The sequence below is a fragment of the Taudactylus pleione genome, unplaced genomic scaffold (assembly GCF_031769625.1).
Source record: "Taudactylus pleione unplaced genomic scaffold, aTauple2 ptg000015l, whole genome shotgun sequence".
Lineage (NCBI taxonomy): Eukaryota > Metazoa > Chordata > Amphibia > Anura > Myobatrachidae > Taudactylus > Taudactylus pleione.
The window spans coordinates 31,194,950-31,211,381 of record NW_028284417.1 but is presented as its reverse complement, the minus strand read 5'-3'; the positions used below and the strand labels follow the sequence as shown (position 1 = coordinate 31,211,381).

At 42.3% G+C, this 16,432-nt stretch overlaps 1 protein-coding gene across 2 annotated transcripts in view; it reads left to right on the top strand.

Moving 5' to 3' along the window:
* GPR63 (G protein-coupled receptor 63) overlaps window positions 1-16,131 on the top strand; it is a 32,596-nt gene extending 16,465 nt beyond the window's left edge. Inside the window, exons 1-2 of one of the 2 annotated variants that reach the window (XM_088470874.1) lie at window positions 3,219-3,267; window positions 13,411-16,131. In XM_088470874.1, the coding sequence (XP_088327000.1) occupies window positions 13,543-14,802 (1,260 nt within the window). In that variant the 5' untranslated portion in view covers window positions 3,219-3,267; window positions 13,411-13,542 and the 3' untranslated portion in view covers window positions 14,803-16,131. Of the gene's footprint in view, window positions 1-3,218; window positions 3,268-13,410 lie in introns of those variants that run through there. The other variant, XM_088470881.1, reaches the window with a different exon arrangement.
* The last annotated feature ends 301 nt before the right edge of the window (window positions 16,132-16,432 follow it).

Below are 16,432 nucleotides of genomic sequence, written 5' to 3'. Positions count from 1 at the left end.
GGGCACATACCTGTATCAGGATGGCATAATATGTGAGTAATTTTGGTAAGTCTTTTCTTTCCAGTGTGAGGTACAGTGGTTTGTAACCTAATGTCGGCACCACACCCCATACACTTTTTGCATGGCTCTCACTTTTTTAGTAATTGACTTCCACATTTGTTGAGTCAATTAGGTTCTTTGCAGTACAGGAAATTGAGTAGCCAGTAATCTTTATCTTTACTAATGTAATAAGAATGTTGTGTCTGTTTGTTCCAAGTTGGAGCAAAAACTACGGAACCTATTTTCATGAAAACTGCATCATTTAGTAGTGGAAGCTCCTATAATTATCCTGCACTTTGTTTCATTAACTTCAATAGGATAGGCTACATAGCAGTCTGTGCACAGGGCACACAATGACCTTGATGTGAATGGTGGGTGAAGGCGCTGCAGTCTGTATAGCGCTGCTGGTTACATGGACCACTCCCGCAATAGGGTCCCAAACTAGGAGGCCTCAAATAAAAAGAAATGGCAGAAGTAATTTCATCATGGGCAAAGCTGCGGGCAACAGCTATAGATAATATAACGGCTGTAAGGGCTGATGCAGTTTAATGAAACCCTCATTGAGTGCACGTAGAATAAATGTGCATTCGCCTGTATACTAAGTTGTACACATCTACGTGACCACACCCTCCCATATCCGTAAGCTTGGATTCATAGCCATCACCATGTATGAGCATTCCATCAGCCTGTCATTAAACTTGGCCTAGGTGTGCATTTCCTGTTACCCCCAGTTCTTTCAACTGAATATGGAGATGCGACTGAGTTGTGTAAGACTTTGCATTGCTCCAGGGGCATGCGCAGTGCGAAAACACAGAAAACCCACCCGTAACATTTATTTGCATTCAACTAGCCTACTGTTCTCCCTATAAATTCTTTTTTGCCTTGTAGCATTATGAGGGAGCCGTGAAGGGGGTAAGCTGCAGCCAGACACCCATCGTGCACCCTCCCATCTGACACATCACTTACTATTTGGCAGGCACAGGGTGGGTTGGGGTAGCCGGCATCCTCCTTCCGGCGGGGTCAGCTCCAAGCAGTGCGCTGCATTGTGACGCTCCAGTAAGTTGCACTGACTTTATTCTATGGCCACGTTACTGTTCTGGGTGGCAGGGAAATTATGCTGGGCGAACTGCCCGAGAAACATACCGGTAGCATGGAGAAATCACTGCATATTATCTAGTTGATCTATTCTAGATATCTCTTGTTTCGGAAATGGGACCGCTGTTGAATTACCATTATTTGAAAATGTTACTGTATGTACTTACTGGAATGTATGTGAGCATTGTGATGTTGTTAACTTTAGTTAGAGCTCCAATTTTCTCTGTTACAATGTTCTGTGAAATTCTACCATTATCTAAATTGCCTGTAAGAATATTTGCTTCTTGTGCTTCGTAAGTAAAGATATTGAGCTATGTGATTTGTGTTGATGTTATCTCTGACATCCAGATTTATACAACATACATAAGATGACAGTGGGAAAAGTGGTGACTTTATGTTCTAGTTTCTGCAGGGATGGGGATGTTACTGACTTTGTACAAATGTGTGCAAAACAACAACTTTAAGACCTTTTGAAACCGCTGATATAGGGTGGCCATAATTAAACTTTCAGCTATTCAGAGCTGACTGTAGCTTGATCTAACAACCAGAATATCGCCAAATTTGGTAGGGGGACTATTTAGAACATGGGAAGCAGGATTCTGCAAAAAAATGAGTGCAAAAAGTCACAGGAGTAATATGGCTCTTTACAATGTGCAAACCGTGTGAAAATGGCCAGACACATGAACAGCAAGACTATAAAGAATGATTACCTTTATTGTGTTACACCATGCATGTCAAACTCAAAATACCAACCGGGCCGAATATTCAATTTCTACGAGTGTGTGGGCCGCAACAACAAAAAAAGTCTTATGCAATTTTGAAAGGTTTGTTATTAATAAAAACCAATGCAGTACCCCTTATGCAATTCTACTCTGTATTACAGCCCCTTTTGCAATGCCCCCTGAATTTGTGCCCATTATGCAGTGCCCCAGTAATGCCCCTTATGTTGTGCCCCCAGTAATGTCCCTAGCAGAGCCCCCATTAGTGCCCCTTTATGCACAGCTCCCCGTAATGCCCCTTTATCCTGAAGCCCCCAGTAATGCCCTTCGTAGTGTCCCTTTATGCAGATCCCCCAGCAATGCCCCTAGTAGTGCCCCCAGTAATGCCCTTTTATGCAGAGCCCCCAGTAATGCTCCTTATGCTGTGCCCCCTCCCAGTAGAAAACACGCCCCACTTACTTGTCTGTGCAGTACTTGCCTTTCTTCATGACAGACGCTGGGCACCGCTCCAGTCCTCGCCATCGTGCGTAGACGCTGCCTGGATCTAAATAGATGCAGAGCAGCAGGCGCAGGCTCCGTTTGTCGCGGTTGATGTCATGACGTCACCCGCGCGCTGCATCACCTGCTTCTGACTGGATCTAATTGTATCCAGAGCGGCACGCTCCGCTCGTCGTGGGTGACGTCACCCGCGCATTGCATCACTGGGAATGCTGGCCTCTCAAGTGATCAGAGCCTGTACTGCACGATCTGAGCTGTGCTCCGAACGTGGCAGGGATGTGGGCCGCATATTATATATGTGAGCCCACACTCTGGGGCCGCAGAAATTGTTTATTCGGGCCGCATGTTCGACATGCCTGATAACACAGCAAAAAAAACATGTCTGTCCACTGTTTTCACATTGTACAGCACCATGTTAGTATCCCTACTACATTTGGTGATTGTTAGATCATGCTACAGACGGCACTGAATAGGTGAAGTTTAATTGTGCCCATCCTATGAGAAACATTGAACTTTATAAAAACTTTTTTTTTTTTTTTTAATCTTAAAGATGTGTAGAATTATGTATAAGAGTTGTGATAGAAGCACTGGTAAAGTGGTCAATGGCAGGTACATTTGTCCTAGGTTTTGGCCTATGTGTTCTAAAAACCCCCAGGAGAAGTCTGTTTTGTAAACAGACCAGAGTATCTGCTTTTGGAAAAGCCGGTTTGGGACCTGGGGGTGTGTATGTGAGGAGAGGGAGGGCTCCATCCAAAGGCCACTCCAGGTTTTGGGCCTTTTTAGCCTGATAACAGGCTCATTAGGGCTTGCACCTGGAAATGGCTGATTTAGGCTGTGTTTAGATGTGGCTGTGTCTCACACCTGGGGGAAACAGGCATGCAGGCTAGCATGTCCAGAGACACTGTGTGATATTCCTGTGAGTACTGTGCATGTGTTGTTGTTGACGGTGTGGGCAGTAGGCCCTACCGTTCTGGTAGTGAGGTTCCTGATGTTTAGTTAGTGCACAGACGGGCTAGGACTTTTGTTTATGTTTTGTTATAGTTATGTGGCACAATAAAGACTGGCGCCGACTAGTTTGTACGAGAACCCCAGACTGGTGTCCTGTTTCTACGGCTGCTGTGTGTATAAAGAGGGAGTCCATCTACCCCAGGAGAGGGACCCCCATCCCGACTGTGTCACAGAGTTTACACACAAATACAGATTCATTGGGCATATTCAATTTGGAGCAAAAAGTCAGTTGCCGGACTTTTCACAGTCATCGCAGGTTTCAGGGTCGCGCTCGTCCCCGCGTATCCCCGTGTTCAATTCCAAATCGGCAAAAACGAAATCAGCTAAAAGTTCTGTCATTTTTGGGGAAATCAGCCTGACACCCCCAAAAGATGGTCTGACAAGGGGGTTCACTATGGGTAACCCCGAATAGCCCTGCTAAAGGTATTTGGGGGTTTTAAATGGTCTCAATAGGTGCAATTTAGCGTCTTTGAGCAAGTGGTGAAGAATAGTATTTAGCACTGTTTTAATGGGAAAAATGAGTCCCATTAAATTTGGGGTACATGAAAATAGGTACAAGCATATTTAAAAATTGCTAAAGTCCAGCATTAAAATGCGCAAAAAAACACACCTTCAGCAAACACCTGTAATCAAGAAAACACCTCCCCCATAAATGCAGACCCCCCAAAGGCTATTTCGCTAGTTTTGAATTTGTACCCCCACTTTGAACTTTTTCACCCACGTTTTCAAAGTGCTTTTTTGGGGTGTCCTTTTGTGGAGTCTTTTTTTTTTTTTTGGCGCAGTTAGCATCAAGGGGGGGTGTACAAAGGGTGCAGAGTGGTTTCTGCACCCCAAAACCGCAATTCTGCACTTTTTGCCGGCGGGTAATCATAGGCGAAACTTTTTTGCCTATTACATTGCGCTTTCGCACCGGCGAAATGACGCTACCATTGAATATGGGGATAAGTGAAAAATGCGAAAATGACGCCATCAGCAAAAAAGTTTAGCCGAGAATGGGTTTTCGCAGCCTAATTGAATACGGCCCATTGTCTGTTTTTTCTTGGCTTCTTTGCAGATCGCTCTGCTTTTGTCTCTTTTGCACCTATCAGTCTACATTCCTAAAAGAAACATATAGGGCCAGATGTATTATTAATCACAATTTTCTTGTGAAAATTATCATTTTTTTTTGTATGTAATCGTGAGGATATTAAAGGTCATTTTACCCTAATGTTTCAAAGTGAATTCAAATTGTGAAAGGGCATATCCCTGCGATAAGTACAAAATGTGAAAAAAGACGAAAGAAAATTTACTAAACTTATCGTTTTGGTCATGTGCATTAAGCTTTTCAAGGGTGGTGCTATGTGGGTTGTGCATCTCTGTCTACTTGCATACTACGGGCCTGATTCATTGTTGTACGCTTTGCACACAGCAGCTGTGGCTTTGGTGTGCAATATGCTAATGCTGCAGGAGGCATCTCATGTTAATAGGTGCCACCTGCATGCTTGTGTGATCCTCTGCTGAGTCTGAGAATGCAGCATCAGATCACCTCATCGTCCATCTGAGTAACTCTCCGGTTACTCAGAATGCCTGTCTGACATCCGTAGTCAGAAGATGCAGACACTGGCCTTTGCACCCCCAAATAACCAGTTTTCTGGAACGCTGCCTGGTGACACCCCTTCCCTGCTCCTAAATGTTGGCTTTGCTGACAGTTCGACCGATGCTGTATCGCAGCACATGGGTACTGCGGCTCCGGTGTATGCGCAGTTCACCCAACATCAGATTTGTACACAAATCATCCTGTGCAGACAAAGCAGGGTTGAAAGCCTCAACAACTTTTAGGCCAGAAAGGATTGCACTCTCTGGTTATTGATGGCTTTTACAATAACCTTGTTATCGCACCAAAAAACAGTCCACCCATGAGCGTAACTGCCATAGGTGCAAGGGGAGCAGCTGCTATAGGGTCCAGAGCTGAGGGGGGCCCATCTTCCCTGTCAAAATTACATGTTATATACATTTTCCACCATTGTGTGGTACATAGGCGCCCTTACAAACTTTTACTCTGGGGCCTCCAAATACCTAATTACAACTTAAGGAGCATGCACACTAGACGATATGCTCCCTGAGCGATATCGTCTAGTGTGTCCCTGGCAGGGTGTGCTCAATGTTGTTCATGACATTGAGCACAACCGCTGAGCGATATATTTAACGATATCGTTCAGCGCCCGGCTCTCTCCCCCATTCCCCAACATGCAGCAACCTGACGATATCGTCAGGTTGGCCAGCATGTTTACCCAATGAACGACAATGACAAACGACCCGTGGGAACGCGCATCGTCGTCATTGTTTTGGTGTAAAAAATGGACGATCTAGTGAACGATTGAATGATAACAATATCGTTTATCGTTCAGTCGTCCACTTTATCGCCCAGTGTCTACGCATCTTAAGTCCACCGTTTGCTAAGTCAGACTTCCCAAAGATCAATCCCCAGCTCCAACAGCAGCATGTTTGTGATGAAACCTTCAACCCTCCAAGTCGGGCCAAAACTCTGCACACCATTCACCTTCAAAAATTGCACTGAAGCCAATGAAACCTATACAGAGAATGGGACCCGGGGTCGCATCAACCCGGGTTACCCGTTCACACTACCTCATGAGCCGGGTTGAACCCGCGTTCAACCCTGCTCGTGACCAATGTTGAAATCCCGGTTTACTCGACCCGGCTTATTGCAACCCTGCCCTTTCACACAGCAAAAACCCGGGCTATTGCTGGCAGTCGAAAAGGGATATACTTGCTTTATCTTTCTCTATTCTTAAACCTGATTCCGGGCCATTTTTATTTATCCATTTGTGCTTAACCATAGATCTCTTTAAAACCCGGACCGTTAGGGTGCCTTGAGGACATAGGCCCTGTTTCAGAGCCGGACGCTCTGACAGAGCGCTCGCTCTGAATCAGGGCCGTCCTTCTTAATTTTAGAGCAGCCTCCTGGCCGCTCGCATAGCTGTGGGTGCGCACTGGGCCAACATCGACCCGCTTGCGAGCGCTCAGCGCTCGTGAGCGGGTCTGAATCAGGCCCAGAGTTTGGGAACCTCAGTTCTAATGCAATTGTCTACACTAAGAGGGGTATTCAATATGGGAGTGAAAAGTCCGTGCTGGACTTTTCGCCCCACATCGGAGATTTTCCAGGGATAAAGTATCGGGCGCGCAAAATTTTCCTGGAATAAATTGTAGGACCCCCCTAAAACTGTAAAAACATGGGGGATCACTATGGGTACCCCCGTTTTAGCTTGCAAATGAAAAGTCAGGGATTTAAATAGGGCCGGAGGTGTTTTTTCCCGACATTGAAGAAGTGTTGCAGAAGAGCACTTAGGTTATTTTTTTCGTTTTTTTAGTGGTCCCATCAAATTTGGGGTACATGAAAATGGGTAGCATATTTTTAAGTCCCTAAAGTCTTTATTTAAAATTTCTGCAAATATGCACCTGCCGCTACTAATAACCTATTCTAGAATACACCTGCCGCATACTTGCAGAATAGCCCTGAACCTATTACCCTATTTTTAAACACTTTTTTCCCATTTTTTTTTCCACCCCAAATTAAAATAATTTTTTGGGGTGTCCCTATTTTTTTTTTTTTTAAACTTTTTTTTGACACCGTTTATTTTAAAATGACATTCCCAGGGATGCAGGCTATTTTTTTAAAGCCTGCACCCCTAAACCCCAAATCTGCATTTTTTTTCGCCACCTATTCAGTGGTGAAAAGTTATCCCCGTTTTTTTTTTCAAAGAAACCTGCGAAAAGTCTTTGAAATTGAATACGGTGTAAAACCAAAACCAGCGAAAATGACATCGGTGCGAAATTATCACAAAAACTGACTTTTCGCTCCAAATTGAATACCCTTGTTAAACTGGCCACACATCTAAAGATTATCTGTCCAACCAGCCAACTAGTTGATTGGTTGGAATGAAAACCTGGTAAGGAATGAAAGCAAATGACAATCAGAACTGTTGTTTGAACAAATAGTTTAGATCAAACATTTAACAGACTTGTTTGAACGACCATTTTCATCTGTTTTCTGGCATTTAGGAGCAAATTGCTGATCATCATTTACTCCCATACATTACCAGATTTTCATTCCAACCAATCAACAAGTTGGCTGCTTGGAGGTAAGTTAGTCTAGTGTGTGGCCAGCTTAACTCTGTCCTCAGGACCTCACACAGTTCACATTATCCAGGTCACCCAGCAGAAGCACAGGTGTTTAAATTACTCACTGACAAGTTTTAAAAGATCCACAGGTGGAGCTAATTATTGCACTAGTGATTCTGTGAGGAGACCTGGAAAACATGCAGTGTTTGGGGTCCTGAGGACCGAGTTTGAGAACCTGTGCACAATTGGATATGGTCTATGTTTTGCTCTCATGTACAAGTGTGTATATTTCAGTTGCTACTTGATTGAACAGTGTGATGATAGGACTTTTTTTTTTTTTCCCAGAGTTCTCGACCTTTATGTACCTGTAATGCTGGGCATACACTCTACAATAATCTGGCCGGTTGGAATGAAAATCTGGTAATGTATGGGAGCCAATGACAATCGACCATATGGTCTTAAACACTGGAAAATGGGTAAAAATGATTGGTCAAATTGGTTAAATTCATTTGATTTAACCAATTTGTCTGGATGACCATTTTTGTCTGCTGTTCAGTGTTTGTGAGCAAATGTTCGATTGCCGTTTTGCTCCCATACATTACCAGATTTTCATTCCAACTAGCCAGATTGGACAGATATATGACAGATAATTGTATAGTGCAGTGGTCGGGGAACAGGGGTAAATTACCCCAATTGGGGTAAAACTGAAATTCCTGGGGGTAATGGACGGACACCCGGGCATGCATATGAATCATTGCATGCCCAGCTGTCTGTCCATTACCCCCAGAAATGGAGGTCCCTGGCGCCGGGTGCAGCGGCGCAACTGCTGCACCCGGCGTCAGTGACCTCCAGGCCGGCGCCGCAGGGAGGCTCTAAGCCAGATGCCCACTGACATGTTATTACCAGCGGGAGCCCGGCTCCTTCCCTGCAGCACCGCGTTAGCCGGAGGCTGGAGTTCTCTTCTGAGATCCAGCTTCCGGCTCTCTCCATGTGCACTATGGGAGAGACGTCATGACGTCTTTCCCATAGTTCCGAGGAGCAGCCGGGCGGACAGGATGGCGGCGGATGCAGGAGCGGGGATTAAGGTAAGTGGTTTTTTTTGTACAAACGGCGCTACAGGGGCATTATATGGGGGCACTACTGCAGGGGCGCATAATATGGGAGCACTATATGGGGGCACTACTGCAGGGGCATTATATGGGGGCACTGCTACAGTGGCATTACTATGGGGGCACTGCTACAGGGACATAACTATGGGGGCACTACTAAAGGATTTCCTTCCTTTCAAATCAAGGGGGTAACGTCGGTGTATGTAAATATATTTTGGGGTAAAAGGTAAAAAAGTTCCCTGACCCCTGGTGTAGTGTATGCCCAGCATTAGATTTTCGCTATTGTTAGAAAGTCATGAGCTGCAAAATGGATATCGCTTAAAGTGCTATAGAATGTATGTTTTGTTTAGGATTGAAACTGTTGCATTACATTTTATGACGTAACAATCAAAAATAATATTAATTTCTGAAGATTTTCTAGTTTAAAAGTATTTCATATATAAATACATATATAATTTTTTTTTTACTCTCTCCATTTTAAGTCAGACACTTTTCAATGAGTCGTCACCTTTGCAGACCCAAACATGACACTGCTGCCTGCTAAATGGATGCTCTTTCTTCTTTCTTTTTTTTTTTTTTATTTCCCATTTCTGACAGTCTTCTTTACATATACCTATAGTAACTTACTAAGAGCGATTTTAAAAGAAATGTCATGCTTGTGACTGTGATAATATGCTACACGAAATCCTGGCTTCTGACTAAGGCTTTTTTTTTTTATTATAATTTGAAAAGTGATATTCATGCATTTGTGACTACATGGCTCTTTATCGTCCGTAAAGACTTGCATCAGAGTATTCAGCCATTATCCTCGCCAAAACCTTGATATGTTATGCTGAATGTCACTTTTGCTGCTTTAGATGAATTTGGCCGGTATGTACTAAGGTTGTGGTGTACATTTCGCCAGTCACCGCAACCTTACTAATCGCATATGTTAGTACATATGCGACTATTATCGCAAAGGACAACTCTTGCAATAAGAGCTGCCCTTTGCGAGCAGCTGACGCCAGGTGAGGAGGTGTCTGTGGGTCTCCGCTCCCTCCGAGCCCCGGGAACTTCCGGCTGGTGACCTGTGCAGGAAGTCCTGGGCTCCTCCTCCTCCCTGCACCCGGAAGGAGGTGGAGGACCTAGGAGAAGCATGGGCCGGCAACCAGAAGACTGAGGTGAGTGGGGCCCAGTGCTGGGCGACTGCGGGGCAGCGAAGCGTCAGGTGCGGGATTTGATAAGAAGCCATAAGCTTCTATAGGGTAACTCCAGGTTCTTCTTGCATTACCCTCCACACTGATAATAGGACGGCCGGTGCTTAGTACATACGAAAATGCAGTAAAACCCCCAAAAACGGTTTTTACCGCATTTTTCCTTTAGTACATCCCGGCCTTTATCTTTACATCTCCACACACGCATTCTGCTGTACTTTATTAATGCACGCTTACTCTGACCAAAGTTATCTTGATTAATTGGCCATATTGCAATGTTCACCGTTGGCTTTCAACTCTGTTTATCTCTCTGCCCTTAGTGTTCAATTATCTGTGGGGATTGCATTCGTTGGCAGAATGGTTTCTACAGCTTTTGGCTTCAAATAAATTTACAAATGCTTTTTCTTAATCTTTGAATGTTTTCAGTTGGATATCTATTACAGATAGAAATGGCTGGAATTTAGGATAGTCCTGCCAGATGGATTATATGGTTGCTATGGAGACAGTTGCACCATAAACCAGGCCCCAGCTGAGGTGTCTCTATCATTTCGGAGAGCTCTTTGATGTTTAACCCCTTATGGATAAGCCAGATGTACATAAAATAATTAGTATTTATTTCTGCTATGTTGGTTACAGTTTCCATGGATGTTGGTAGATCACAATCACTAATTATTACATTATTCGACTAGTATACATATACTAACGAGTGATATACGTATATGGTGTTCAGCGCATGACCTATATTCATTGTAGATCTTCGTATTTTTATTAACTTGACCTGTGGTTTTTCTTCCTCTGTCCACAAACAGTCTTGGGGGTATATTTACTAAAGTGTGGGTCTTTAGAAGTGGAGTTGTTGCCCATAGCAACCAATCAGATTCTACTTATTTATCTAGTACCTTCTGGAAGATAATAGTTTGAATCTGGTTGCTTCTAAAAACCCACACTTTAGTAAATATATCCCCAGGTCTATATAACTACCTCTTTTTGTTTCCTGACTACATCCATATGCTTTTGTAAGTAGGTCAGGTTTGAATTTTAAACATAGATAATTAAGAGGCATATGTATCACAATCCACAAAATCACTCAGAATTAAAAACATGGCACTTGCTATCACTTTAGAATTAAACTTCAGATATGCTTCCTGGTTTGAAGCTCCCCTGCACACAGGCTTTTAAATGTAAGACATCCACCAAGCATATCATTAAACACCCTAGGAAAGCCCTGACACGAGTTGAAGTAAATGAGCTAGCACTGTGCATGACAAAATGTGATCACAAAAAGATTAATGAAACAAAAGTCATTAATCCACTGCAGCTCCCATTCCTAGGTCTGGGATGCATGTGGTATGTGACCACATTGGTTAAATAAAAATCACCGAAGCTCTAAAACATGGTGATTTAGTTTATATTTGAATTCTAATTTGATGGCAATTGTCATGTTTATAATTCCGAGTGATCGAGTAGGACTTGCAGAAAATTGGTCCCTTGATGACTGACTGCAAGCTTAAATGTTTTGATCAAAATATAAACTTCTGTAAATCCCCATGCTTTATTATGATGTGTGTAGAACCTCTGCTATATATATATATATTTTAATATTAGAGATGAGTTGTTCGGATTCTGTGGAATCCGAACACCGGGGATCCGAGTCCACGCAAGCCTCGGCTTGGGTGTTCCCGCCCAACTCGGATCCCACTTTGAGGCTGAATGTCATCCTCCCGATGGCGGATTCTCTGCGCCATTTCTCTGTTCACTCGCATGCTGCGCACTGTTCTGCAATGTCTCTCTGCATATGTTAAAGTGGCTGTGTCCAGAGTGGCTGTGCTGGTAAAGTGACTGTAGGGGGCACGCTAATGTATGCTGCGCTACTCTGCTGATTAAAGGGGCTGTAGCCTGTGTCCAGACTCACAAGTGGCTGTGCTGTTAAGTGACTGTGTATAGGGAGGCACACTGCACCATGCTGATGTATGCTGCGCTATACTCTGCTGACTATAGTGGCTGTGTCCAGACTCCCAAGTGGCTGTGTGTACAAGGCATCCTGATGTATGCTTCGCTGTACTCCTGCCCATCTGCTCCAGTGTAAAAAAAATATATATATATATATATATATATATATATATATATATATATATTTCAGAATAGTCTAAGAAAAAAAAAAAACTTTTTTAGTGCTGTATCCCATTGTGTACTGTTTACAAGCACTGTGGCTCCTTAGGTCGTAGCCTCTGTGTATACAAACACTGTGACTCCTTGGGCCGTAGCCCTTTGTGTTCACTGTATAAAAGTACCTTGACTCCTTAGTCCGTAGCCCTCTTTGTATACAAGTACTGTGACTCTGCTGGCCGTACCCCACCTTCCCTAGGATAAATTCCATCTTGTACTACCCTTCATTTCTGCCACTGCTGTGTGACAAGGTTTTTTGTGTGTGTGTGTGTGTGTGTGTGTGTATATGTATAATATATAATATTTTATATATGTGGCTAGATGTTTTTTCATTGGTTCGGTAACCAAGGATTTAGAACCCCCCCCCCCCCCCCATTCTCTTTCAAAATACCGCGTTTGCCACTGATATTAAATACAAAAGATGTCTGGTTTTGCAAGATGAATGTGGCCCTATGGCTATGGAAACCAAACATCATCAACTCTGCTCTCATTAACCAGATCACTGTGCACAAGGTTGGGCACATACTTTCAGCTTCCAACTTGCTGGTGAATATGACCACCTACTGTACACTTATAACAGCAAACATAAAGAAGAAAGGACAAAGTCCTAGTGGGTTATCACACTGAGTGATAACCCACTAGGACTTTGCTTGTCCTTTCTTCTCTGTTTGTCTGTTATAAGTGTACTTTAGGTCAAAACAATTACTTAACAAAATTAAATGTCCTAGACTTTTTAATATGCGATGTCGTGTGTTCCCCGCTTTAGAATCACTTGTCAAACCTATGTGTATTTCTGCATATGGTCAAACTGTCAACAGCACCATGTCGACATCCTCAGAATGGCAACCCAGTTAATAGTTACCATATTGCCCTGTGAAATGTCTACATTCTGAGGTTGCCGACTGTTAAGATTAGGCTGCGAGGGATGATAAGGTTAGGCTGCGGGTGGTGGAGATTAGGGTTAGGCACTAGGGAGAGGGTTATGGATAGTGAGGAAATACTTATAAAAATCACAGAAGCCATGAAAGAACTGCTGGGTGAAGATAAGAGACCACTAGCCCACCCAAAATGGTTTGCCGACAGTTGATCAAGTCGACACATCATCCGGGTACACACAATGAATATTGATGTGGTCACTGCCAGCATGCTGCATGTTGACAGTCTGAACATGGCAACATTTTTATGTCGACCTGATAACCGTCGACATGATTAGTGTTGACAAATCATACCACACTCTATGGAAAATGCATTCTAAAATAAAATTCTAAACAGCTAGAGGTTACAATTTGAGTTGCATTAATACACAGATAATGCAACAATCCTATGTAAGTGAAAAGACAGATTTCCCATAAATATACGCTGCAATTATTTTTCTGACTTGAACTAATTGTTCAAAATATATGTGTATATATGATGTGTGTTTTCTAATTTAAAATCTTATAATTTTTCTTTTTTGATTTTCAGCTGCAAGACGACAACTTTGTAATGGACCGTGGATATATTGTAATACCCCTGTTACCAGTGGAACAAGAATCATGGCACATGAAGGCTTGTTAGAATTCTTAACCTGCTTTGAGACAGCTGGACTGTACAGTTATGGTTTTCTCAGCAATGCTTACACCTGCTCATCCTGTGACCTCTTACAGTACATACATCCTCTATGAAAATGGCTATACAAACTTAACAACACCTTTGCCTTCATTTCGTGGCAACCTGGATCTCCCACCAAAATACAGTCCAGTTGCCATGACCACAACTGGCACCTTACAAGTGAACACAACAGCTTCTACTACACAGGCAACAAAAGAGGTTTTTCAGACCTTGAATTTACCCCTTCAAATAATTCTTTCTTCTGTGATGATTATTATTCTTTTGCTGTCATTTCTTGGAAACTTTGTAGTCTGTCTCATGGTCTACCAAAAGGCTGCAATGCGATCTGCAATTAACATTCTTCTAGCAAGCCTGGCATTTGCTGACTTACTACTTTCCATCCTAAATATGCCGTTTGCGTTGATAACCATTATCGTAACAGAGTGGATATTTGGAGAGGTGTTCTGTCGAGTTTCTGCCATGTTCTTTTGGTTGTTTGTAATGGAAGGTGTTGCAATCCTGCTTATAATAAGCATAGATCGTTTTCTGATTATTGTTCAGAAACAGGACAAGTTAAACCCTTACCGGGCAAAGATTCTTATTGTGATTTCATGGGCAACCTCTTTTTGTGTGGCTTTTCCTCTTGCAGTTGGTAATCCACAATTGCAAGTACCTTCTAGAGCTCCACAATGTGTTTTTGGCTACACTACTAATGCTGGTTACAAAGCTTATGTGATACTGGTGGTTTTAATTTTCTTTTTTATTCCATTTATGGTGATGCTTTATGCTTTTATGGGCATATTGAATACTGTGCGCCACAATGCAGTTCGTATACATAGTCATCCAGACAGTATATGCCTCAGCCAGGCAAGCAAACTAGGTCTCATGAGCCTTCAAAGGCCTTTTCAAATGAATATAGACATCAGCTTTAAAACTCGTGCCTTCACTACCATTTTAGTTTTGTTCATCGTCTTTATAGTTTGCTGGGCACCATTCACTACTTATAGCCTTGTTGCTACATTTAACAGTGACTTCTACAACAAGAACAACTTTTTTGAGATTAGCACTTGGCTCCTTTGGCTATGCTACCTCAAGTCTGCACTAAACCCAATCATCTACTACTGGAGGATTAAGAAATTCCGGGATGCTTGTTTAGATCTAATGCCCAAGTACTTCAAGTTTTTACCCCAGTTACCTGGAAACACAAGACGACGGATCCGACCTAGCGCCATATATGTGTGCGGGGAACACAGATCTGTAGTGTAAAATATATTAAGACCTCTGTTCTTAGAATGACTGCCATGAAATATTTTGTTGTATGTTAAATGGTTTCCTTTTGTGCAAAAACTGATGCATTCTCTGCCAGTAAGCAATGTAAATGGAAAAACATGTTACCTCTAGCATTTATGGGAAAACCATATTTGAGAAGTACTTTGACAGGTTTATGCTTGGCAGGCCTGCAGTTGGTGTTATTGCGGGCACCTTGTATGCTGCTACAATCTGTGGATGTGTCCATTATTTTTATTTTTTTTTCTGAAACAAAAGTTGCTGCTTTTGCTATTAGAGTTGAGCCAAAAACTGTTCTGTAGCTGAAATTTAGCAGGATAACTTTTCGTTTTCGCTACTTTTTCCCCCAATATGAAGAGTGTTTGGATCTCTTTCACATATTTACTTTTACTCTCATTGGTGCTGGAGGAATAGAGGTATTTGTAATGCTTCTCAATGTCAAACACCTAACCACTTCCCTGCAGATAAATGAAAATGTTTGTGCACTTTATCAGGGCTCATCTCGAACACCCCTCATGGTGTTCAGGAGTCGAAATGTTAACACAGTGTATATACTTTTTTAGTTTGATAATGTAATTACATAAAAAATGTGTGCCTGTAAAAATGTAGGTACGTCTTGACATTATAATGGTTAACATAATTTTATTATCTGGGCTTTAATATTTTAAAATACAAAACATATTGGGCCAAAGGTAATGGCCCACATTTTTGCGGCAGCCGGTACAATTCCGGCAAGATAGTAAACGAATTGCCACTTTATATCTAGTGACTATCTTCCAAAATCACAGGTGATTACACTTGGCCCATGGTCTGCTATGTGTGTTATAATTTAGTAATGTTATATATCCTACATGAGCAACAAACATTCTCTTGCAGCGGCTGAGTAATATATTCTATTGGAATCTGTATATAATCACTTATAATGTGTGTGTTGTTGCCTAAGGAGTAGATATGCACCAATTATTATAAGTAAAATGTATTTTCCCTCCTTTGGTAAGGCACACATATTGACATACAGTAATTGCAGATAGCATTCCTTCCCTTTTTAGAAATGGCAGTAAAGAACTGGGACAGATTTCTCCATGTATGCCATTGGCAATTGTGAAACTGAAATGATATGGAAAGTGCAGCATTCCTAATCTCCTTGAAGTGCGTTGCATGGTAACCTGGTAGTAAAGCATCTAAAGATAGTACATTTACTTTTGAAATGAAGAAACCTGAAAGATTGACATTTCAGCATTGCATCTGTGATCACTCCAACTTCTAGAATAGAAAAGCTATCCAAGTGAAACTGCATGTATTTGGTCATCGACACAGCAACTGCCATGTACAGAAATGTAATAAACCATTAGCTGTGTCTGTTCAGTCTATTATGGCCTTGAATATTTTGTTGCTATTTCTTGCAAAACAAATTTTAGGCTTGATTTCTACGATGCCCATAACTATCTTTTTAACCATATAGACAGTAGATAGCCATTTTACAAACTGAATGAACATAACACTAAATACTGTTGTGTAACAAGCGAATATCTGTCAAGATATGTACCAACGGGCATTTGTTGTTTACACAGCAGTGCTGTGATTTAATTGACAGACTTGAGTACAGGGC